The following is a 25,257-nucleotide window of genomic DNA, read 5'->3' as shown; positions in this document are numbered from 1 at the left end:
GTTTTGACTGTATTACAAATAATCTGTACAGCTGCTAGGGTTCTTACAAGAGCGCACCCATTCTCGCCTAGAGAGTGACGGGTGATCCATTTATCTGCGGTGTGTTGTCATGACTTACTGGGACACTTGAATAAATGACATTGGTCATGTGTATAGTAACACCTGTGCTTTTCACAGAATGTACCTAATAACACATAATATTAATAACAATAACACATAATACGAACAGTGTTTAAAAAAATATATATAACACAATTTTTATATTGCAATAACATACTGTCTAAACAAGAGACAAGCACACGCACACACTGCCAAAGAGGCTCCTGTGTAAATGATTATTTACCCTCTCTCTGTGGACGGCACAACACTCTGCACTCTGCACTCTCATCATCATGTTGTATCACTCTCCCCCCTGCTTCCCCCACTCCTGCCTTTCATTCTCCCTGCTCTTCCTTTCCACTCACAATCAGCGCCCTTTGCCCCCTGTCTCCTCTGTCTGCTCTGCTCATTCTACCTTGTGGTGTACATTTCATCTCATTACACCTCAGAGAGAGAGGGGGGGGGGGGGGGGGGGGGGGGGGGGGGACCCCTCCTCCTCCTCCTGGTCAGTGATGCATACATCAGAAAATTGGGCGTGCACTCATTCAGCAGCTGCTCTCAGCATTATGGAGGCAGTGTGAACTCATTATTCTTCACACCTAGTTTGAGTTTGTCACCTTTACCTCTTTGCTAATTAAGGAGAAACTCATACAACAGGATGCTTATTCAACCCTTAGGAGTCCAGGGCTATTTTGCCTGTTTTAGTATGCTTGGGATTTTGCCGTCGTAGACCACATTACACATTTTTACCTTGCCAATGTTTGGTAGCTTTTTTCTCCCCAATACAATAATTTTGTCATTTCATCATAATATATCAACATATTGGAGCCAGAAAACACACAAGACACATTCTGTGATTTGATGACGCCAGCATGATCTTAGGCTCCTGAGTGTTAAGAGGTGCTGAGATGGAAAAAAAAACCAATGTGTGCTTTTTGCGACCAAGCTCCTATAAAAAGCTTTTACATTCCTGCCAGGTTCACAAATCTCCTCTTGCAAACTGTGTTCTGTGTAATATTCATCATAATGTTTTAGACGGTTAAGTACTCGGGCATTTTAATTATGAAGGCCCATAAATAATGTTTTCGAAAGAGACATGTTTGCTCCGTCTAAAAACGACGGCGCACAATGTGTACTACAGAAAAACGCAGGGACCATGCACAGCTGCTTTTCACAGGTTGGTCAAATGACGATAGTCTCCATGGAAAAAAATGGTTCTCTCCCATACTAAAACTAAAAACAGAGGCAAGATGTAGCTGTAGAGAAAAGCCAGCTCAGATGTTAAGTGAATGCAACACAACAGGAGGTCATACCGAGTGATTTCCTCCTTCAGAGCAGCAGGATCAGGAGGATAGAACTTGACTCTCAGACACATGGTGAACGGAGGCTGAGCTGCAGGAAGCAAACATTTAAGTAACACATCAAACACTCAGCAGGAGACAGAAGAACGGTTCTGAGGCAAATCTTTCCTCCTGAATTGATGTTTTGAATGTCTGAACACCAAACAAGAGGGCTCCAATAAAGAAAAAGCTCATAGGGGCAGCAACTTGTCTTATCATTTTACTTGTAATAACCACTTCCTTGTGTCTCACTATGGCGTTGTGGCTGTCGATAGATGTTTACTTTTATTTAATACAACATTTCTATTTTTAGGTTACTTTGAAAGTTTTTCTGCTGATCAATGTGCATCATCTCTGTCATATAATTGAGTTTTTTTCTTCTGTTAACACTTGGAAAAGTATTTCATTCATAAGATGAAAAAAAGCTGGTTACATAGGTGACACAAAATATTCAGATTTTTTATTAAAACGTAGAAGGTGTATTTTTAAACTGTATTTCTATTGCCATTTGCCACAAACAAGAAAATGTCCTGCGTAAAAGTCTATCATTATGCGCATTGACACAAACAGTGTTTAATCTTGTGGTTGTTCTTGGTGGAGCAAATTACAACTTCTTATATACTATTGGATCATTTGTGAAATTTAATCTATAAGAATGCATAATAATCTATGAATTTATCAGTAAATTATGATGCAAAGTTACATGTAACTACAAAATAGCTGTAAAATAAATTGAACTGAGTAAAAAGTAGCTACAACATTTTCCTCTCAAGTGAACAATTAAAATGGAAGTACAACTTCCTCAACATATTTTTTTTACTTCAATAAATTGAATAAATTAATGAAATGGATTGTTATACATTTTAAATTTTAATTTTAAACAATCAAAACTCCACAGCATATGATATGGATCCATATATGTATTATGCCTATTGCCAGACTTTGTCTGAGGATGAAGGATTTAATTGCCCATTTTCTAAGATTGAAAACTAATAAACATAAACTTTGAGTACTCACATTTCATTTGCTTTGCAATCGATTTCGTGACCTCCAACCAGTGCTGCACAAGAAAAAAAAAAACAGAAATGCAAATAAATATATGTCATGACAAAGAAAAAGCTCTCTGAGTAGTCCCAATTTCAAATCAACACCAACACCTAAAATATGAGTTGCACTAACGTTTGGCTGTTACCACGGACACGTTTGTGGGGAAGCCTTGTTGTGCCGCACAAGGAATTACAACAGTATTGTTCGAGCGCTGCAATACTTCAAAGCTGCCTGGAATATAAAAATGTTCTTTTGTAAATTCATCAAACATTCCAGGTGAACACTTTCAAAAAGCCCAGCGCGTGTCTCTCGAGACGCTGTCGGAGCAGGGCGGCTGATCAAACCAACGGGTTCTTGACTGAGCAGCGAGCTCCTGCTGCTGTTGACTGAGCAGCGGGCTTGTGTTCAGCCAGATTCAGAATCCTCCTCCTCTCCGGGAGCATATTCTACCTCCATCTCTCTTCTGGATTTTCCTTCTCGCCAAAACCTAACCCAACCCACCCACAAGCAACAACCCCCAAAATAGTCCTGAGCGACAGCATAGGAAATGCAGCATCCGCAGGACTCGCTTCTTGTCTGCAGGACATCAACATGATCTGCAAACAAGTGAATACTTCATGAATCAAGCAGTGCTACAACGCTCCACACGGCAGAGGAGCCTGATGGAACAACCGTCACCCTGAAAGGCGGCGTGAATAAGAGAAACGGAGGAACACAACTTTTCACTCTGGACCCAAAGTCTCACTCTCGTCCTTCGACTAAATCAAATACGATACATATTTAAACTTGAGCCAAGCATGTCGTTTTTATATGGACACAAAACAACACAACATGGAGTCATCTGAATGATATTCTGAACAATTGAATGGATATGATTTTTTTTCCCTTGGGTCTTACTTTAGACTTAACTCTTAAAATATCTTGTTAAGAAAATGATAAAAATGCACATAAGCATGCACACAACCCACACCCTGCCATGCTCCCACATACTGTAGTGTAGACACGTACCCGCTGCTTGTCCGGATCCACATATCTGATGCCAAAATAGTCTTTCTCCAGCAAGTTGAGGTGGTGGCAGATGAGGTCAAACAGATACTGTCCCTTTGCGTCACGCTGCAACACAGGAGAAAGGGAGGCAGGAATTTAAAAGCACAGACAACAAATCATATTTGAGCATGAGGCCAAAAAAAGATTTGACAAAAGAAAAGGCAATGTCCTAAGTTTCCCCATGATAAATAATTCCTGCCAGCAGAAAGTGCTTGATATTTTTTTAATTTTTATTTTTAAACCCGGCCACAGATATCTCAGATTCATCCACTATGAATACACAGCCAGGGACAACGTGAGAGTCTGGAATAAACCCCATCCACTGCTAAAAGTGGAGCTCAAAGAGAGGATGGGTTAAATATGCTCAGATCTCACTGGGGTTTTGTTCACACTCTGAATTGTGAACCTCACGAGGAAGCTTCCACGCGACAACACTCGTGTATATAGTGGCAGAGAGAGAAGCCTGGGCCTCCTCCACTGCGTCAAGTACACATCTATATCTGAGACCATCTTCCCTGTTCACACTTGTATGACTGCATAACATTGGTGAGCCTCCAGACTCAAACTCCAAAATCTGGATCAGAATGGAACAGATTTTTTTGTAGTAATCCAGCAGTGACACATAATACTGTCTGAACCATCACTCAGAGTTCACCCCTGCCAAAGGACGAGACGGCAGAAACAAATCAAGCGTTGCTCATCAACACAATTAGTTTCTCTCCCTCTGTTAAAATGATATCCACCTTATGAGAGATGTAGATAAAATTTGCATACATACATTCAAAGTGATGATTACTGCAGCGAGCCAAGTCAAGCAATAAGTGACTGCAGAGGAGCCACAGTGCAAAATGTTAAGAGTAAGAATCAGGACTGAGCTCTCAAATTGTACGAAATAACTGAAAAAAACTCAACGTCTTTTGGGAAGTTACAAACCTAAATAAATAGTTTCAATCGAATGAAACAAGTAAAACTCTGCCGTCTGTGCGACATTTAAGCCTCCTGGAGTCTGTGACATTAAACCATTACATCAGAGAATATTTCTATGAGATGTGATGAGGGTAGGAAGAGGGAGAGAGTAATACAAAACATGAATCCTGTCACTGTTGAGAAGTCATCACAAGATCACACCCACGTCTCGGTGGATGTGCTTGAATGGGTCAATCAGCACTACAGTGCACACTCACGCCCTGAAGTCGCTGCTCGTGTGTATTGCTCTAACTTAGTATTTTTTTTCAACACCTATCAAAATGTGTCTGTCGAGCATCAACAGACATTGGTGATGAACACTTTCATACAAATGCAGATTGTATTACATGTCTACCGCTTCGTTGATCAAATATTTCCTCAATAAAATAAATCAGGAAACTGTGCTAACTTTAGACTGTTTCAATTACATTTTGTAGAAAACGCCTGTTTGTGTTGGTCAAAATAACACTTTCCATATTCTAATGCAAAATCCATCCCCATTCTAAATCACGTGGCCGCAGCCCGATTGTCGCCGAGGTCTCGGCCCTCGTCACGACTCGTGAGGAGGTCGCTCCTCCTTCGCCTCTCCCTCACCCTCTGTGCTCGTTCTGCCCTGTGACGGCAGTGTAAGTGGCAGCGGCAGCACTCTCCTCCATGTCATTACTCAGGCTGCAGATAACGGGCCCTTCATTAGGGACAAAGGCTTGTCGCTTAACTGCCGTGACTCGTGTGACCAAATGCCAATATAAGCTTTGCTACTGGAGATAAGCGGGCTCTCTGTGGCGAGACGGTGGGTTAGGGGTGCTCGCTTCATGGCTGCTCGCCACCGTCACTTGGAAATTCTTCTCTTGCTGTGACATTACTGACCAATCTGATGTGTCGGCTAACTCAGCCTTGAAAAAAAATGGAGGAGCAAAGATCTCTGTGGCGTGCAGGAGGACATACTGTACATTAGCAGCAAGCATTTTATAAGGACAAACACATGTACATATATACAAATTTCAACCAGAGTGAATTTTTGAAAGCCGTGTTCTTCTTAAGAATTATTCAGCAAGCGTGTCATTTGGTTTTCTACAGTAATTTCTTGTCAAGTACAGAATAAGGGAAAAGTGGGTTCCTTAATCATATTAAACTTGAATCCCCCAGCTATATTTCTAGAGAAAGACAATTTTTTGACCATGTTTACTGAATAATACTGTAGAATCTCTTTTATTTCTGCACTCAAAATACAAAATTAGCAGAATGAACGCTAAAGAAATATTTGTATTATAAGTGTAAAGCATGACTCCTGGCCTGAAACCCTGCGATTGGGAGCCATAGGAAGCAACAAAGCCAAACACACACACACACACACACACACACACACACACACACACACACACACACACACACACACACACACACACACACACACACACACACACACACACACACACACACACACACACACACACACACACACACACACACTCACACAAATGGTTCTGTATGGAGAGGACACACTGTGTTAGAAAGGACATCTGTTCTTTTGTTGTATGGAAAGAGCAAGTTTGTTAGTATTCAACAGCACTCCGAACAACCGCCCTCCCTCTCCCCCTCTCCTTGCTCCCCGTTGCCCCCTACCTCTGTCTCTGCCCCACATTGAGAGCAGCTGCATTGTTCCCTCACCAGACTTTCTAATTACAAGATTGAGGTGATTTGCAAGAGAGAAGGATGTTCTGAAATTTCTAGTTAATACTAAGGAACCCTTTCCTCTCCATGACTGGCATCTTAATATAGTCCACCAGGAGACTCAACAGATTTACCAAAGCTTTGATTGGTTTGTCCGGTGGTGGAAAGCGCTATAAAACAACCAGCAGGTGACAAGGTGTGAGCCGATCCTCCACGCCGTGTTGTGTTTATGTTGAATAAATAATGCACAGTTTTAAACTTTCTGTCACCTGCCATGGCTCCAAACGACAAAAGGTTAATAAGAAAACTGTGAGAAAACAATAGCATGAATGGTGAATGGATTTGTTCAGTGGAAAAATCACCTGCAGCAAAATGTCCCGGAAAGGAAAAACATTTTTTTTTTTTTTCAAATAATAAATCTGAAACTGCATCACCAAAATATTTTTCTGGAGGGGAAAACATAAATGAGTCCAAAATCAAAAACAAATGTGATGTGCATCAGCAGATCAAGGCTTGGTTTAGATTTTTTTTTAAATGTATTCACTAGTTATTTGGCATCATTATGTATGCTGGAAATAGTTGGCCGTCGACTAATTAAGTCTAAATGCTGTTGTGTTGATGATCCATGAATGAATTCAGTCACACACTCTGCTTCCTGTTGTGTTGCCAACAAGCAAATGCTTCTGTACGTCTGCATCTCCCACAGGCTTCCTAACATAATCAGAAAAGAAAGAATATTGAAACAGGATTTTAAAAAGATCTTTTTAATGTGCCTCCAACAGGAATAAACACATCAGGTTTCTTACTTCCTTAAGAGCCCCCCGGTGCACAATGGGCACTTTCCTCTCAGATTAATCATTAAAACAGTCTCCATGTCAACGCAGGAGCACAGACCATTAATAAAAGATTGTATCACTTTATAGTGAGAGGAGTGGAAACACGATGTCAACGACTGTGCGCGACTGTGTGTGTGTGTGTGTGTGTGTGTGTGTGTGTGTGTTAGTGTGTGTGTGTGTGAGTGGTCGTGTAAAGCTAAAGGTACCAAGAGCCCTGAGGTGATTTATTTGGTTTCATGAGCATATTTCTGTCTTTTGTCCCAGGAGGCAGAAGAGATTGCGCTGGTTAATGTATCAGACCGATTCTGTCTCCTGACCGAGCTGCAAAGAGTTCAAGTCACGACCCTGCCACTTCAGCAGAGACGGAGAGCACAAAAAGGCCGAACCCACGACCACTTACGGTTAATATGAAGCTCTCATTACGGCTTCTTTTTCTTTCTTTCTTTTTTTACTGTAAAACCAAGTCTGTTTCATCAAGTTAAGAGCTGAAATGCGTCACACTTAGTTCAAATTCATTAACTTGCTCCGTGAGGGGTAATGGCTTCATCAAGTGCACACATTAACAGCATTTGCCTAAGAGGTACTTAAATAGAGAATGTCAGTCTACGTATCTGGATATGAAGCAAGAAATTCTCGATAACCGTTCATCTTACTGGCTTCACAATTGGCAATGTTTATCGTTAAGGCCCAGAGGAAGTGCAGTGTCGAATTTGGTGATATCTGGACATGTGATACCATTCAATATTAATAAACTTTGAGCAAACTGGCAAACAGCGCTCTGCCTTCTGTGCAGTAGTGGCTGTGGGGCAGCGTGCCTTGACACAGTCTGCGGACCGAGTTCTACGTGTCTTCTTCCACGTCCGCAGTGTGTCTTTATCCACAGGCCGCTCTGAGTCAAACATGTTGACCGGCAAACAACAGCAGCCTTTGTTGTTTTTCCATTTTTTTGCTGTGATATTGATGTTTGGTATCAAGAAACAAGAAGATTTCCAATGGTATTAGTACCGACTAGCAAATTCTGGTAAAGTGAAAATCCCTTGTTTATCCAGTCAAGTCCAGGCAGAAGAAAAGTGGGTCATCAAAACACAATGAGAGTGAGTGAGGAGTTGGCCCAGAAATGTGAGGAGTCAAGAGAGTAAAGCAAAAAGAGAGCTGTGGATGACGTGATATGGATAATTGCTTTTCCATCTCAGTGGGATTTGGCATTAAATGATTAAAAGGGGAAATTATGAGAGGAGAAATGTTCTACTTAGCTGAATACCAAGGCATCTCCTCATGACCTCTCAAAAACTATTTATGAGTGATATGTTTAGCTGTAACCCTGCTTGACACTGTCGGCAGGGCTCTTAACACACCAAAAGTAAAAGCAGAGAAAGAATTGATTCAGGAAATAAAGCCAATTCCTATCTTCAAGTCCAATCCCTCAAGACAGATGGGAACTACCTCTTAATTTGGGGGATCAGGTTTTTCATTCTTCCAATATGTGAAAGAGGATTGGAAGCATAACACCCTTATGTGAGTTTGGTGGAGGGCTTTGTCTGTTAATGCTTTGGGATACAGGTTGCCAAGTAATTATAGAAGGGAAAAAAGAGTGAAAATAGACAAATTAAAAATGACAATTGTAAAACTGTGTGATGAAATCATGTAAATGACATAAGAGCTTCAAAACACAAGCTGTTCCACAGGAGGATGTGTTACATTAATAGCGGCAGCAGTGTGCCTCTCAGCTGCTTTGACTGTATATTCAAAGCATTAAAAAGGCTGGCAGATTTGACAGATTCTATGTCCCACGGCTCTTTGTCTACTGTTACAAATCACAACAGGATTTAATGAATTACTTGTGTCACGATTGCAAACTCAAATGAATTCTGTGGCTTTAAACCTGTTTGCAACTCGAGAAACACAATCTACAGTGGGTTTGTATGTCTTTCAATTTGAAATGTGGCGTCACGGCTCTGCTGTGACACTGGTGGGATCCAGCCCTTTCCTGTGCGCGTGTGTGTTCTGTGTGGATTTGGTGTGTGGATGTGTAGGGGTGTGTGGGTGGGTGCTTGTGTGAGCCACGCTCACCATCCAGTTCGTGCCACGCTCTTGTGCCGTCATCCACCAGCCTGCCTCTGTATTTTGCGCATTAACAATAAACCTGTTCATTCTTTCATCCGTCAACCTGTGTCTGCATTGCCTGGTCAAAAATACACAACCAGCCTTAACATGTGGAACAGAATATGTTTTTTTTCTTCTTTCTTTTTTAACAACATTAAATTGGCATAACAAAAAGTTTTTTGAAGCTAACCAGTAGCAAATCTTTCCAAAGAAAGACTAAGAATCTACAGCCACATGCTCCGTGAGGCTGCAGCACAGACTGCATATAGAGATAGTCAACTTGACAGCTCCCAAAAGAGGCTGGCTGTAGTACAGGTCATGAGTCCCACCTCCTCCCTGTTAGCAGATTGGACATGAGCCAAACCAAATAGTCAGAGTTTCCAAATGTGGTTTCTATCATTGTAGGTTGTTCTTATCACACGGATTTATGTTCATTTGTGATTTGATGCTATAAAAGTGGAGTGAAACGTCATGACTGACAGCTGAGAATGACCCAGGATTGGTCCAGCCCGTGTATGGGCGGGTCCACGGCACCTCTCCTCCAAAGGACATCACTGGCACAAGATCAACCCACCACTGATGGATTTTACTGCCAGCTGATAGCTGTCTCTCAGCTGCACATACAGCTCATCATTGTGGATTACAACTGTTTCAAGATAAACCCTGTGCAGACCACCGCGCAGTCCTGGGTTTTAAATAGGACGAATAACACACAGGAAAAAGTCAAATATCACCCAGTCCTACATATATGTTTTTCTCTTAATATCCACATCTCTGGTTATTATCTATATTTTTTTAGTGAGCTTATACTTGTTCCCCGTCTGCACAGCAGAACGCTTTTCTTACAAAAGAGTGTGACAAATACCCCCAAAACAAATTGAGCAGCACAATTGATGTCATGCTTGGGATTTGCATATAAACAATACTTCATTTTTTTGGGCATTTGCACAGCTCTAGTGGTGATGTGCCAGTTCGCTCTCCCCCACTGTAGTGAAAGGCTGTCGGGCAGCAAATCAGTGTCGCTAATTTAGACTATTTCAGCCCCTCAGACCTGTCATTTATTCTCATGCACCGTTAACCTCTACATGAAAAGAGGACTGTGCAGGCTCACGGCATGAAACATTGTTGTAAGTACATTGGAGAACATGACCTGAAATCCTTGTACCATACATGCACATTTTAGTTGCAGGCGAAGATTAATTCACACACTGACTAATGTCTGTTGTTTATCACCGAAGCAGCCATACGCACTGCACGATTGGATTTCTTGGGAGTGCCTCTGAGCATTTAGTGTTTTTATATATCCATTTCATTAATGGCATTTAAGAACATTGTAAGCTTTAACAGGAGCTATTACCAAGCAGGCTCATTTGGAGTACTTATTGTTAAATGTCACACTACATGGTCTATTAATTGGGCTCAGGCTACAACTTTCACATTATGTCTCAGCCCAGGGCTTTTTTTGTTCTTCTTTTTTTTTCTTCCTGGTAAGCTCCATTCTCATCCTTTTTGCCAAAGCACCCCCCACTTCTCTACCAGGCAAAGGCAGCTGGAGCTCACCACTGGCCCTTTGTTTCAAGCCTGTCATCTTTAAAATATATGTGGACACCCATTAGGTCTTATTGTTCCACTAGCACCTCTTCTGCTTGGAATGGGTTTAAGTGATACTGTGTGTGCAGATAATACGAAACCCCGCTCTGTGAGCTGCACACTCACTGGTTTCGTCTCACAACCTCCCCCCTCTGGCTGTACACTAATGAACTCTGATCGCCCTCAGTGAGTCAGAGTTCCATTTGCACTTCACTGACGCTTTTACATTTGACTTTGAATTTCCCTGTTGTTCATCACACTTAAAAGTTTCTGGAATCTGCTGACACAAACAAAACAGCCAGTTAAAGCATTGTGTGTCTCCTTCAATAAACGTCTGCTGTCAGATCTTTAACAAGAAAAGCAGACTGCACAAGGCAGAGGGCAGAAAGAAAAAGGCTTTCTCGAAAAAAACTGAAACACAGATATCGTTTTACAATTGTAATTTCCCTTCTGAATTCTTGGTCTTTTGCTATTATTACTGAGGAGGGATATTTCCCAGCTGAAGCCTCTATTTTTATCAAGTGGGCTGATTGAATGTGAAGTCACAGGAGAGAACATCAGTTGGCATTGGCCCTTTTTGTCGTTTTACTTGTACATTTAACAAAAAGACGTCTACATGTTTAAAAAAAAAAATTTCATTTTGAATATTAGATAAGCAAATTACTACCTTTCCCAGTAGTTTGCACACTTGTCTTTGTGTTGATTTTGGATACCTGTGAACAATAGTTTTGCACTTGCAAATCAGTTGTGCTGCAGTGAAGAAATGAGCCTCAGGGCTCCATCAATGGGGAACTTTGTTTGTGAGAGTCACTCCTCCTCTGTCACATTACGTTAGTCAAATGTGAGACCAACTTGTCCAAAACAGTCAACTTGTCTAACAGCCTAAAACCAGTGTTGACCAGAGAGGTGATGACAGGCATGTCACCTACTGTAGCCTGGTGTCTTTAACACACAGCATTAGAAAAGCATTAGAAAAGCATAACAGTAGAACTGTATATTGTTACACAATATGAAACCTGCTTTTGGAGTGAAATTATGAGGCAGACATTCCAGAAGATTTCAGTTGTACTAGAGATTTTTTTATGTATTGTTTGTTCAGGAGGGAGCTAACTAAACCAATCAAAAAGCCGGACTGACACCGTAGACACAGTCTTTTTATCCTCAATGTCTCAGGTATATCTGCTGTTCACGGGTACAATAACTTTAGTGTCTGTGGTCAGAGTATAGTGAGAGACTCTTTTTCCCCTTTGCATAATTAAGACCTTTTGAACACCTCTGACTAATTTATCACACAAGTAAAGGTCGTGCATTGGTCGTGGACAGGAATGTGCATCTGTACTGTGTATATCTCTTGTGTATATGACATAAAAGCTCCCACAGAAAGGTTTTCCTAGTTTCCATGCAGCGAAGACAAACACAAGCAGCACACTGATAGCACTGTGTCTCCAGAAGCGGAGAAGCGGAGCAGCGTATTGACAGATGGCTTTAGAAAACCTAGAAACTCTTTTGTGATAGTATCCCAAGCTGCCTGAAAGCCAAGCACACAGAGGTTCAATTCTTTGACCAGGCAACTTAGGTAAACTGCACATTTGCCGGCAGAACACAGTGATAACATTGCTGCTGTGAAGTCAGAGGACGGGTATTAAAATGAGGAAGAAGCGGCAAAGGCTACAGAATCCTTTTCAGTCAATTCAAGCTTTTGACAAGGTGGAGGCTTGGTTTTTCTGGCTCTGCTCGCCAGATGGAATGTTTGCTCGACCGACACACTTTGGCTGTGACTTTTTCGGAGTGGAGGGAAGTCAGTGGACCACAAATAACATAATAGGAATCTTAAATAAATGTTTTTTAAAGTAATGTCAGTATTGGGTATTATAAAACACAAAAAAATGTCAGTTTATTGGTGCTACCTTTACCGATGTTTTCTATATTCTGGTTACTAATGGTTAATTACATCAAATAGAATACAGGTCTGCAATATCGATAAAATCCTTATCATCTTACACAGCCAGTTATTCAAGGGTTAGCAAACATGTTGTACATGTCATGGCAAAATTTGTAATGGTGGACAAATTCATACTGTCTTTTATCATTATGTTGCCCGACGCTTGAGCTACGAATGACAAATTTACATCAAAGTTATCTAGTTGGACAAAGGATAACTTAACACAAGCCGTACTTGTATGACTGGCAGACAACCCAGTCAATCAGACGACTGACTGGTGGAAAAGACGCTGCGCTCCATTTCTCCGAATTAGCTCCCTTTGGCTGTTTCAAACGTCTCATGCTGAGCAGAAGCCTCCCCCCCTTGGTACCACTTCGCTCCCTCCATTGTCTCCAGAGCCCCGGGAAAGATCACTTTCCAGTGGTGAATCCAGCCATAAAAATGCAGAAAGCTGTTTGGCCCTGGAGACCGGCTGACTGTGCACACAGGCGTGAAAGGCCCCACCACTGCCCCTGCGCGTCGACACTCTAATGGAGGCCCAAGGGAGATGCAATCTTCTCAATAAATGATTCAAAGGAGCAAAGTCTTCATAGAATGCAGCCCCGACATAGCTACGGCGATGGGTGGGTGATCAAACTTGCTGCTGCTGCCTCCTACATTATGTCCTGCTTGGTTGACTCAAATCACTGGGGAGGAACAGTTCAGCACAGACGGATTACAGACTTCAGAGTTTTCGTATATTATTGCCATGTGGTGCAGAGGAGACTTTTGGACCACTTTTGTACATGGACCTAAACATAGCCAACACTACAAGTGTATTAGGTGAAATAACCTTCAAAATCAGAGGCTCTCATTAAAGCCGAGTTGTACCTCTATAATTGAGGAAATTATGACATTTTGTATTTGGTTACACACCCTTCAATCATCGGGGGGTGCATCTTTGAAAACAACTTTTGAGAACAAGAAAGACATTTTACACTACCAGTGCTTTAAGAGTTTTAACAGAGTGATGTTCCTGAAATATGTTTTGTTTGATCAAATCTGATGTGATGTAATCTCTGGCTACTCTTCATGGCAGCACCACACACTCCAAACTGCCCCGGGGTGGTTACCGAGTCAGAGGGCACAGCAGCTCTTCTCTTACTTTTCACCATCTTATAGACACAATAATGAGCACAACCATTCCTTTGAGTTTGTGTCATTTTCCTTGATGATTTGGCGTGACAGCCGTGAAGCATTTAACTATGAAGGCGAGGGCGGCTGCTGTCTGCGACCCACTGTTAGTGTACTTGGCAGCCGAACAGCGTGGCAGGACAAGTTAAAAAGTGCTGTAGAGTTGTTGGTTGGGGATTTGGAGTGACAGCTTATTTCAGAGATTTACTGTGGTGTCACTTACGAAGCGTCAAGGAGGAGTCTCTCTATTCCATAATCCTTGACACATATAGAGCTACACTGAACACACTGAAACGCTTTTTTTCTCCTCAATCAATGTTTTATAGACGCCAAAATTAACAAAGTGACCATGCATTGAAAAAAATGTGAGAACTGACTTATGATGAGCTCTTCTAGAGATGGATATACAAACAAAGTGTGTGAGGCTCTAGTGTTACGGTCGCACAATGTCACATGTGTGACCATTCAACATTAAAAACCATGTCATACATCACACTTCATGACATCAAGAAGCTCTGTATATTGTTCAAGCAGTAAATGAGAATAATTCTCTGGCCTCTGCAAATGATTATTCTCATCAATGATTAAACATCATGATCATGATGATTAGAAAATTATGTCAAATGACCATTACAACTCCCCAAAACGATATCATCAAGAGTCCAACAATATTCAGTCTACTGCACTGATAATCCTATCAAATAATCTTATTAGGATTTTTTTTTAATGGAAAAGTTCCCTGCTATTTTCCAGCCTGTCAAATGAGAAGACTTCTGGTATCTGTTTGTCTCAAATAAAATGAATATCCGTGGATAAATAAATGTTCATAGAAAACACGTATCTTAAAGAATTCTTTTTTGGGTTTTGGAACTTTGTGTTAGGTATTTCTTTTAACTATTTAGCGAACAATTAATTGACAAATTTAGAAGCTTTGGCAGATTTCATCAAATTAACAAAAAATTGGTACTTAGCTATGTTTTTTTATGCAGATAAATTGGATAAAATCATAAAAGTGCTTTGCTTTGCAATAGGCAACACACACCTGTGCTCTGAGAAACAGCTTTTTGCCAAGTGTGTCAGACGTGTATGTGTGCATGTGTGTGTGTGTGTTCACATATTGGCCTGTTCACTTTTGAACCAGAGAGGTTTATGAGTCTGAGCACAAACCCTGTGACAGCGGACGTGTCTGCAGCTAACCTTGTCTGAGGTTAACCACTGGGAAAATAAAGGCGAGCGTAACTTAATTGGTTTGCACGGCTCATTAAATGCTGGTATTTTTGGAGCAATCTGATAGTACAGCTAATATAAATTAAGCCTCTTAGGGTGAATCTCCAGAAGCGGAGCAAGAAGCAGAACTTTCAAAGGCCACTGTGAGAACTCATTCAGCCGCCTTTCAGTTTCAGTCCCATGCAGCTTAGCTTGTTCTCCTCCAGAGAGACATGGTGCTGATTGTCTAATGGCCCAAAGGGGACTGAGGCTGAAAAACCTCCCATGCAATCATATCGGATCCAGCATCATCGTGTGTCGAAATAAAAAGGAGAGATTAAATGTGTCTTTGCATCCCAGACACAAGTAAGAGAAGTTTAGATTAACACAACTGACACACTGCGATTACTCATTATGTCTTTTAGATTCTAGTCAATGCACTCATTTCACGCACATTTTTTCATGTGTTCCCAGAGCTGTGACCTTTCCAAAACCATCACTGATGACCTGCTTGTATTCCCGTAACCACTTCCCCTCTACTGAATCAACACAAAGCCAGGGGGACAAACGTGGCCCTGTCTCTCCCTCGTATTTATTTAAGGTGATTGGGCAGTAGCTGACAGTGAAAGAGACGGGAGAAGAGCTGAGCCGAGAATCTGCAACATGCAGTGAACTTGCACGGCACCAGCTTATTATTCTCGCAGCTCACAGTGGAAGTGGGCACAATACTGTGTGATTATCGCAGAGGGCTTAGCATAACTTTGGCGCACTTCGGCCTAAGCATTGGGCGTTATCTTAATATTTTAACTTTTGTAAAAACAGAGCTGTGATTCAAACACAATCTGTATCCCCGGGCTGCACTTCTCACAAGCTCAGGGCCTTGCTTTTCATTGCATGCCCTTTGAATGGAGGTAGGCAACTTCCAGCGGAACATACACAATGTAAAGATAGCACCAAGTCTTCCTCGGTAACAGAGTCTCAAACTCATCTTTAGCGGTCTCCCACACAGCTTACATAAGGTATTGATTTGAGTGTGCCAAACTTCAAACGGAAAAAAACAAGTGAGTAAGACACAACTCTGAATAGCTCAGTATGAAATATCAAATTTTTATCAAAGAAAATATTGCTTTCAATCTCAGCGTAAAACGACAGCAAATTGAAAGAGCCCATAGAGAATTATTTGCATGATGCAAAAATAATGAGACACCAATCTTCACCTCAACATCCCCAAAAAATTCAGAATTGAGCAAAGCACTGCTGATCCAGAGAAGAGGATATTCAATCATAAGGAAGCTGTTGCACTTATAGTGGACAACAAGAGGTATGGTACTATCTGGTATATAAATCGGCTGTACGGTAAAATGTGTAATGAAAAAATATTTTTTTATTTTTTTATTTAGCATTTTTCAAGCTTGAGCACAAAATTGCATATCTGTAATAATCATGGTGGCAGTGACAACAGAGATGCTCAGTTCAGCCCAGTACTGTCACACTAGATCGGCTCAGCCCATAGAGATGCTGTATGTATGTTTTGAGACAATTTGCCAGAGTTGTGGAGCAATCGTTTGCAATTTAGCTCCAAATATACATGCAAACAGCACTAATGTTCACAGTCTTTAAACATACAAACAATGGCCATTGCTTTTCAGCTTTGATATATAATTGCAAATGAGTGTCATTACAAGAGCCTCCTATACTTCACTAGGTAAAAATGTCCTCTTGACCACAATAATGTAATACTACAGTGGAAAAAGTAAGCTGTCAGTGTGAGCAAATATAGAGAGCTCCTTGAAAACCAAACTCCAACTATGATGGGGAAGAAACAGTTCTCACATTCATCGACCAGGACAGATATTCAAATAATAAAAAAAACTGACAGAAGTGAGAATTTTGTGTGTTTTTTTTGTCAGGCATCCCTGGTCTCAGGAAATGAGTAAGAGTGTGAATGTCAAGTCACTTCATGTGAAATGCATATTATTCCTCATTAAGCTATTGCTAGGACATCATGTCCTCTTTCAGCCATCAAAATGCTGTGATGGGCGTATGAATGCTCAGGGGAATGTGAACGGCATCAGTGCTGGTGAGCAACATTTTCTGCTCTCTGGTCTGAAAAAAATAGGATTTTTGCCGATGAACAGGGAAGGAGAGTTGACTTCTAAACCCCCACAAGTCAATACCCTGACTAATAGATCATACTGAGGTATTGATTATATTACCTAATGAATAATGATAAAGAGGGTGTGAGAGTTGAACAGAAACCGGTGATGCAGAGGAGTAAACTGCTTTTCTGTGGAGGGAAACATCTGCAAATCCAAACCAGTGACATTTACCATCAGTCACAAATTTTTCCATTTTTTCCTCCTTTGTGAGATTAAATATATAGAATATTTCTTTTCTAATTTCCTTCAAATAAAAACAAATACTCAATTCATGATGCTGCCGTTTTCTTCACTATATCACAAGCAACACCTTAAGTGTATTGGAGGTTCAATACACTTAAGGTTGCTTCTTCAAGAACTTGACCAGCGCATGGAGTGACTGAATGAGGTCAGTGGATTGATGCTGCAGGTAGAAAGAAATGGGAGTCCGCTGAGTAATAGATGGGAGATGTGACATCACCCCGCAGGGGTATATGGGAGTGGAGGTGCATGCTATTTCAGACTGCCCAGTTCGGACTTGTCAGTCAGACAAATAGAAATCTGGGCCTGAAGCATAAACCATCCAAAAGCAGGTGAGTTCAGGAAAGTCACTTAGTGTAAAACCTTCAGCTACAGTTCCACTTTATTACTTAGAGAATTGACATCTTCATGTCTCCGGCTACAGGATATAAGCAGCGTATGTGATGTGTGATAAATATGATGGATACAGAAAGTTGGGGTTTGATTTGAGGTCATCACGGTGTGGGCTCTTAGACTGGGCCGTAAATGCGACCAGCATCGATGATTGTAAGTTGCTTCAGGCAAACCCCATGTGTAATGTAATGTACAATATATTTTAGTTGCCAACAAATGACATTCATCCAAAAGTCTCTCTTAACTGATTCCTCCAAAAGTCTCTCTTTACTGATTTCATTGTCCTTACAGAAGCAGAAGACTGTAACATGCTCCTCAATTATTGCATTTACCTTCATCAAATAAACAAGCATCACACAAACTTTTCTCTGTTGATATCATTGTGAGACTAAATTAGAGTACACTAAAGCAAAAAACATGGGCCATTAAAATCAAGGATCGATTCTACCCAATGTAGTTGTGCACAATCAGTGTTATGGGTTTTACATAAATTGGTAGCTCATGTGGCTTAACTGTTTGTTTGTTTCTAACTTGTATAACTGTATGATGATGTGACATCAGATTGTGGCCACAGACTATGAGCCTCTGCCTTACAAATCAAAATCCACACTGACTGACAGCTGGGGGGATTTCCATTTCTGCGTCCTTTTTCAAGATGGACAGGGCCAAGCAGAAAATTCAAAAAAGCAGAATCAGCCTGACTGGTTGAGCGATGCACAAACCAGCAAAGCTGTGGCAAAGACGAGGCTGGGTCACTTCACAGAGAGCAGCCAAGGGGAACAGATTGCTTCGGCTCTGCATGATCACAGTGGGGACTGGCCTGAAAGGGGTCTTTGTTTGCCCAGGGGGTAGCTCGAATGGCATGGCTTGGCTGCACAGGGTGGCATGTGGCCTGGTGTAACTGGGCCCGGGGTGGCGTGGGAGGCTGCACTTTTTGCCGCCGGCCCTTCTCTCCCTGTCTTTCCAACCTCTACTCATCATGCAGGAAGCAATGATGTCATCTAGCTCTGCACACTTGCTTCCCTGGTGAGTTTCTGCATCAAATCTGAGATTTAAAGAAAGGCTCAAATATTCCCATATTTATATCCTGTGCTCTAGCTTGATAAAAATTTTAAAACAAAATGCCTGTCCACGGTTAAATGCAAATAGCTTCCTTAGTCACCCTCAATGCCAATTTGGGATGTACTGTATTTGTGGTGTGTTCCCATGCATAAACATTTTATGAGGACCAACAAGAGGACCAACAAGAGGACATTAATCATTCCATAAGTATATTTCTCTTATAAACAGGGAGTTATCTGTGCAGAGACCACAACAGCAGTGAGTGACATGATGTGTACGGTGGTGGACGGTTTTGTGGAAATCATCCATCACCTCAGAATACAGCGCACAGACTGCTCGTCCCAGAAGAAAATATGCGCATGTCTTTACACCATCATCACCTTCATCACCCACTCTGCTGCTGCTGCTCCTCCAGAGTCAGCAAAAAAAACTGCAACTGGGAATATATGCTGAGAAATTGGTCAGCATGCCTGAATTTATGGCAAACTGCACATTGTCAAACAGGGATATGTAACTGCAAATATGGATTCAATATGATAAATGAAATATACATAAACATGAAGCCTGGAAACACTTGAAATCATAGCCCTGACACGTTTAATTGGGGATTGAGAAATTTGGAACTGGAAAAAGAAGCAAATGTTTATTTTTCTTTCCCTAACCCTAACCCCTATCAGAGATCGCAATTATAGCATATTCACAGAAAATCTGAAAGAAACAAGACACAATTTCTAACGGATCTTATGAGCACAAAGACATTTGCACATTCGCCTCCACTGAATCCGCCTCAAACACTGGTTGATGTCTTTCATTTAGTGGAGTAAAGGGTTGACTTTTAAAATTAAATTGAACCAAGTAGTTTGCACAGAAACGAACAAATACAATTTTTTAATTTGTACTTCTTGAGCGAACAAGGATGTACATAGCCATCCATTAATTTTGATTTTTTTTGAGCTCAAAGACAGAAGCTGATCTACGAACATACCACTGGGGTCAAGAGAAGCTTCTCACAAGAACACACTAAATACACACACGTATGGCCACGTAGAGGTCAAGAAAGGTCAGAGGGACACAGTCCATACACATGTTGACGGGTTTGGTTCAGTGGAGATGCAGTGAAGGTTGGCTGCTCATGAAGGAAAACAACAACCTGAATACAAGTACACACACACACACACACACACACACACACACACACACACACAACCACACACACACACACACACACACACACACACACACCATCTGTAACTGGATTTCTGGTTTTCTGGTCCAGTGACAGTGATGAATGAAGGTATCGCTACAGAGGTCTTGCATCGCCTATTTAAATACCATAATAAATAATAATGATAATAGATTGTTATTTAAACCATATAAAATAAAGTAGATTATTGTTTGTTCATCATCATAGGATTGATTTATGCAGTCCTTCTTCATATCAGAAGACAAATTACTCATAAGAGAAAATGATGAGGCTTGGTATTTAGATTCTTGGACTGTCCTTGAGCAAGAGACTGAAACCCATATTGCTCCAAATGTGGTTGTATGGAGAAGACTTGGAATTTGCAGGGATCGTGGCTAATGAAGGCAATGTCATTACACAATGTGCAGAGGTTAACAAATCCCCTAGACTGAACCTTGACCTTGAGTCAAATTCACCAGAGAAACCCTTTCAAGACAAATGTCCTCTAAACTCTGTAAGAAGCCCAGAGAGAACTGGAGCCTCCACGAACCACCAGCCTTGAGCCCAAAACGCTGATCTCATTACCACCATGTTATCAGCCTTTTTAATGATCAGGGCCCCTGATTCAGCTCCCTCTGATCACGTCATCCATCTGCTCCACTGGGATTCAGTCCTACTCCCCCTCGCCCTGAGCCCACTGGAGCAGCGGCGCTGGATTAGCTAAATGTGCAAATGCAGAACCCTTCAGGAACTAATTACTGTACCGGAACAAGCGGATTTACATCTGTGGGCTATATTGCTCACGGTGATGTGCCACCACTTGCTGTTACTTTGCAGTCTGCAGAATTTTTAAAACACAGGAAGGGAAGTAAGCAGTTTGCTTTGGGAGCGGAACAAAAAAAACTCTGAGATTATAGGAGGGATGCTAAACTGTCATGTCAGCTATGGTCATAGATGGGAAGATGCTCTGTCAAGATGAAGGCATAATAAGTGTTACATCAGGTGAGCAAGGAAGTGCAACATGAGGTGAGACGTAGCTGGGAGCGCAAATAGTTTGGGCACGTATTACACAGCACACCTGGGCATTAGCAATGAAGTGAGCAGTTGCCATGGTGATGAGGTGCAACAGCATCCCAGAACACCAAGGACATAGAAATGTCTCTTCTAGTAAAAAAACCACCAAAGACATACGAGAAAACAAATGACATTATAATCAGAAATAATAATGTTGATGCCATTTCTGTGCAATATTTTCTACATTAAATACTACGAGATATGTATTTAAAAGGTAAGCACATGCCGATCCCTCACTAAGATTAAGCCAGCCACATTTCACATCAGATGGATTATTATTCACATATAACATTCAGCAGAAAGTAGGGCCACATCTTCATGTCTCATTGGACTGAATATTCTAAAAGCAGAATGTTTTTTTTCGATTATCCTCCCCGGCTAGTGGTTACATAAACATCTTGATTGAGAAAATAATCCACTACTGGATATCAGAACAGGGTCACGGAGAAATAAAGCTACAGAGTGGGTTGATATCTACACATAATGGACTATGTGCAGAAGGAAGTGGGGATGTAGATACAGAACAGCTACAAAACCTGGATTAGGCCTGCACATGCTTAAGAGCAGAGAATCTACTTAGTGTGTGTGAGATGAATATATGGTTTGATCAGTCAGAACCCTATCCTCTATTTCAAAGGGCAGGATAGAAAAAAATAATAAAGTATAATATAAAGCAGTTGATAATATCACTGTGGAGCGCATACCTCCGCCAAGGTCCAACAGTCATTACATTATATTACATTACACTACATTTAGTCTACGCTTTCGTCCAAAGCGACTTAAAATAAGTGCATTCAACCATGAAGATATTACGCAAAAAGAGTCAGAGTACATAAACATTTTTATCAAACAGGCAAAAAGTGCTCAGTCCCATTGTGCATTGCACACCCCAGTTCCTAAGACATGTTTTTTTTCATCAAGATCCATGCATTAATCACTAGGTAAATGGTGAAAATGTAAAAAATCATGGATCATTTTGTCCTCTGTGCCACTGCCACAATTTAATTGGTTCTTTCTTGGCCCATGTTCCATCCTTCTCCCAAGTTTTGTGGAAATCCATTCTGAAGTTAAACGGACAGTGGCTAAAACATAACCTCCTTGGTGGAGGCAATTACATTTCAGTTGTCTTTCTGGAACCTTATTCTCTAAAAGCAATGAGGCCTCTACCTGTCTTTCTCTGGTGTCGACATGCTCTAGGATTTGTGGCCGTGCTTAAAAGATATTACATTGTTGCTTCGGCAGTCTGCGTCGTGCCCCCGCTCCCTTTCCCTCACTGCCTCCCCTCAGTGACTCATCAGGCAATAACCTTGACAAATGACCTTCAACACCCACACTCAGCATAGCAGCACTGACAAGATTTACAAAGCACTTTCGGACTGGCCTTCATATTCTTCCATTTGTCATCCTCCCAATTATGTGGGTCTACCAACATTTGTACACTCATGATTCACTTCTGGAACATTTACCAGGGACTTTGACGAAACCTGTGGGTTGGTGCACTACAGAGATGGAAAACTGCCTGACACACACATCAGTGTGTACGAGGGACAACTAACGTTACGACGTTAGTTGTCTCGATACTACTAAGATGTAGTATCAGTCATGAGGAAAAACAAAACCACCACTATCAGGCCTTGAGTACACAGGGAGGAAAAGTGGAGCAGTGCAATAAACCAGGCAATGTCCTGAGGGACAAATGCAATGTTCAGCATTTACATCACTGCCAATAATTTCTGTGCCTGTTTGAATTGGGCCAAAGAATCATATTAGCATTGAATATCTTGAATGCATTTCGAGGACACCCTGTTGCTCACAGTATAAAATAACCAGACCTCTGTCTGTACTGTTCACTGGCAACTAGCCTGACTTGTGCCAAATAGACGGTCTCATGCAACACAGGTGTGAACCGAACCTGCCACCAAGGACAGTGGGTTTTATTTAAACACACTTTCTGCTTGACAGCCATATGTCCAGAGTGGATCACATATCACATCACGTACTTAGAAAAAATAAAGCACAGTATGTTTACAGTACAATTATATCTTATTTACGTAAAAGCCACCAGCAGTCAGCCCTGCTGACTGACATGCATTATGGACATGGATATAAGGAGATACCTTTTCAGCAAAGACTGAAAAAGCAGCTTTTAGAGAAGAGGATGGGCTACTGCAGTTTGGATATTCCATCTATCCATCCATCCATCCATTATCTATAACACTGTATCCTTTATACTCCATCCAATATATTATAAATCCATGGTGTAAACATGATGAATATCACAGGTATTAACAAAGACAATAGTTTTTCAAGATGGATATATTTGTTTGGCAATAACTGGAACAGAGATAACTGTTTCAAAACAGATATTTAACCGGACCTAAGGTGTAACTAATGACTCTAATGATGGCTGTATTTCATTAAGGTGCAACAGTAAACCATACCATCTCAAAATGTCCATGTAAGAAAGAGTAGTCATTTTAGCTGCCCCTGCACAGTCCCTGTCCTGTTTGCTCTGATTCAGAGACAAGATTCTTCGCAATAGTGAATGAAGTGGGAAGCGGAGTATTGACTGCAAAGTCTGGCCAACTGTCACAGAGTAAACATCGGCTGACAGCTGGGTGGTAATTACTGCACCAATGGCAGAAGGGCACAGCCTCAAAAACTCAAATTTTACCTATAATTGAAAAAATATGAAGGTCAAAACGGAGGGAAAAATCACAGTCAGGCAATATGTTGATTTCTGCCGAATTAGCAGAAACTTATGTGGCCTACATTTAGTTTTCAGTTTCCCAGGAAAGTACAGTAACATTTGAGTATCTAACCTTAGTAATCAGTAACATAATACATAATTCATAGTATAGCCACTCATTTATTATTTAGCCACCGGCGACTCTAAGACGCTGATAGAATGAATGCAAACCAACAGAGGAAGAACCACATCATCAGTTAATGTAGAGACTGTTAAACCTGCTTTTCTGTAGTTTATTTTTAATGAAGACCCCGTGTAAACTTTTCTATACCAAGACCAACACTGCAGCTAATACATACTGTGATTGAGTGATGGGAAACTACACAGCTGATGCAGTAAATAGTAGTAGTATGTAAGGTAAGTAATTTGATTCAGAAAAAAATACACCTATTGACATAATTTATACTATAGATCTCAGCAAGACTGTACCTCCTACAGAGCACAACACTCCTCAGCCATGACTGTCACCACCACACATCATTGCCTAGCCAGCAACAACCGTATGAGGCTGCTCCCACCAGAGGAGCGGGGTAACGGGCTGTCCTGAAGGGCACTCCTGGGGCCTTTCCATGAAACTCTGCCTCCACTCCTCATTAATTATAAAGAGCAGTTAATGCACACTGTGCGAGAGGTGTTTAGGAAATCCCAGAGGAGCCAGGAGAGAGAGCAGTTCACCCATGAGGGAAACGGGTCTCTCTGCAGAGCACTGCACTGAACAACCAAATGTCCAGGTATAGACCAACCACAGCTTTATCAATATCTGCAATGCCTAGGGGTCGACAATATTTGAACAAAAGCACACATGCACAGCACAAGAAAAAAAGTAAATACAGAAAATGAGCAAACAAGAGAAATGCTGTAAATCCTACACAATAAGGCTACATCCACATTATTACGTTTTTGTTTTAAAAATGCATCACTGCTGCTATATTTTCATTTGAAAACTCAAGGGAAGCGTTGTAGGATGGACAGGCAAAAGACGTTTGGAAGCGATGACACAGTCGCCCGCATGGTCACGTCTTGTGACATGTACGTTTTCAGTCTGGACGCTCGTCTGGATGGATATTGTTTCAGTTTGATAATGTTGTTTGAAAATCAAAACGTAGTCATATGGATGTGGCCTAAGTGACAAAAGAAATGTCAGAGGGACAGTAACAGGCTAAAGTTAGGTCTAATGCCAATATCTCCAAGCTGTGTTGTCAAAGTGGAGAACATGTTTCTTACTGTGCTTGTTTGTTTTATGCAGCTTTACTGCTGATTAGATGTTTGCTGTGTTGCATCTTGCTCATGTTGTTATTCCATGATTGCTGTCATTGGATAACTGGAACTGGAACATCTGCTTTGTGCCTTGCTGTGAGTCTTTGATTAGGGAAGGAG

At 41.3% G+C, this 25,257-nt stretch overlaps 1 protein-coding gene across 3 annotated transcripts in view; it reads right to left on the bottom strand.

The window, feature by feature from the left end:
- Positions 1–25,257, bottom strand: part of LOC118315726 (FERM domain-containing protein 5) — a 51,252-nt gene that overhangs the window by 14,333 nt on the left and 11,662 nt on the right. For all 3 annotated transcript variants that reach the window (XM_035643230.2, XM_035643228.2, XM_035643229.2), the window contains exons 2-4: positions 3,495–3,599; positions 2,457–2,499; positions 1,413–1,491 (exon numbers count right to left, since the gene is read on the bottom strand). In XM_035643230.2, coding sequence (XP_035499123.2) covers positions 1,413–1,491; positions 2,457–2,499; positions 3,495–3,599 — 227 coding nt within the window. The remainder of the gene's footprint in view (positions 1–1,412; positions 1,492–2,456; positions 2,500–3,494; positions 3,600–25,257) is intronic.

Source organism: Scophthalmus maximus, chromosome 7, assembly GCF_022379125.1.
Source record: "Scophthalmus maximus strain ysfricsl-2021 chromosome 7, ASM2237912v1, whole genome shotgun sequence".
NCBI classification, from domain to species: Eukaryota; Metazoa; Chordata; class Actinopteri; order Pleuronectiformes; family Scophthalmidae; genus Scophthalmus; species Scophthalmus maximus.
This window is presented reverse-complemented; position numbering and strand designations above follow the sequence as displayed.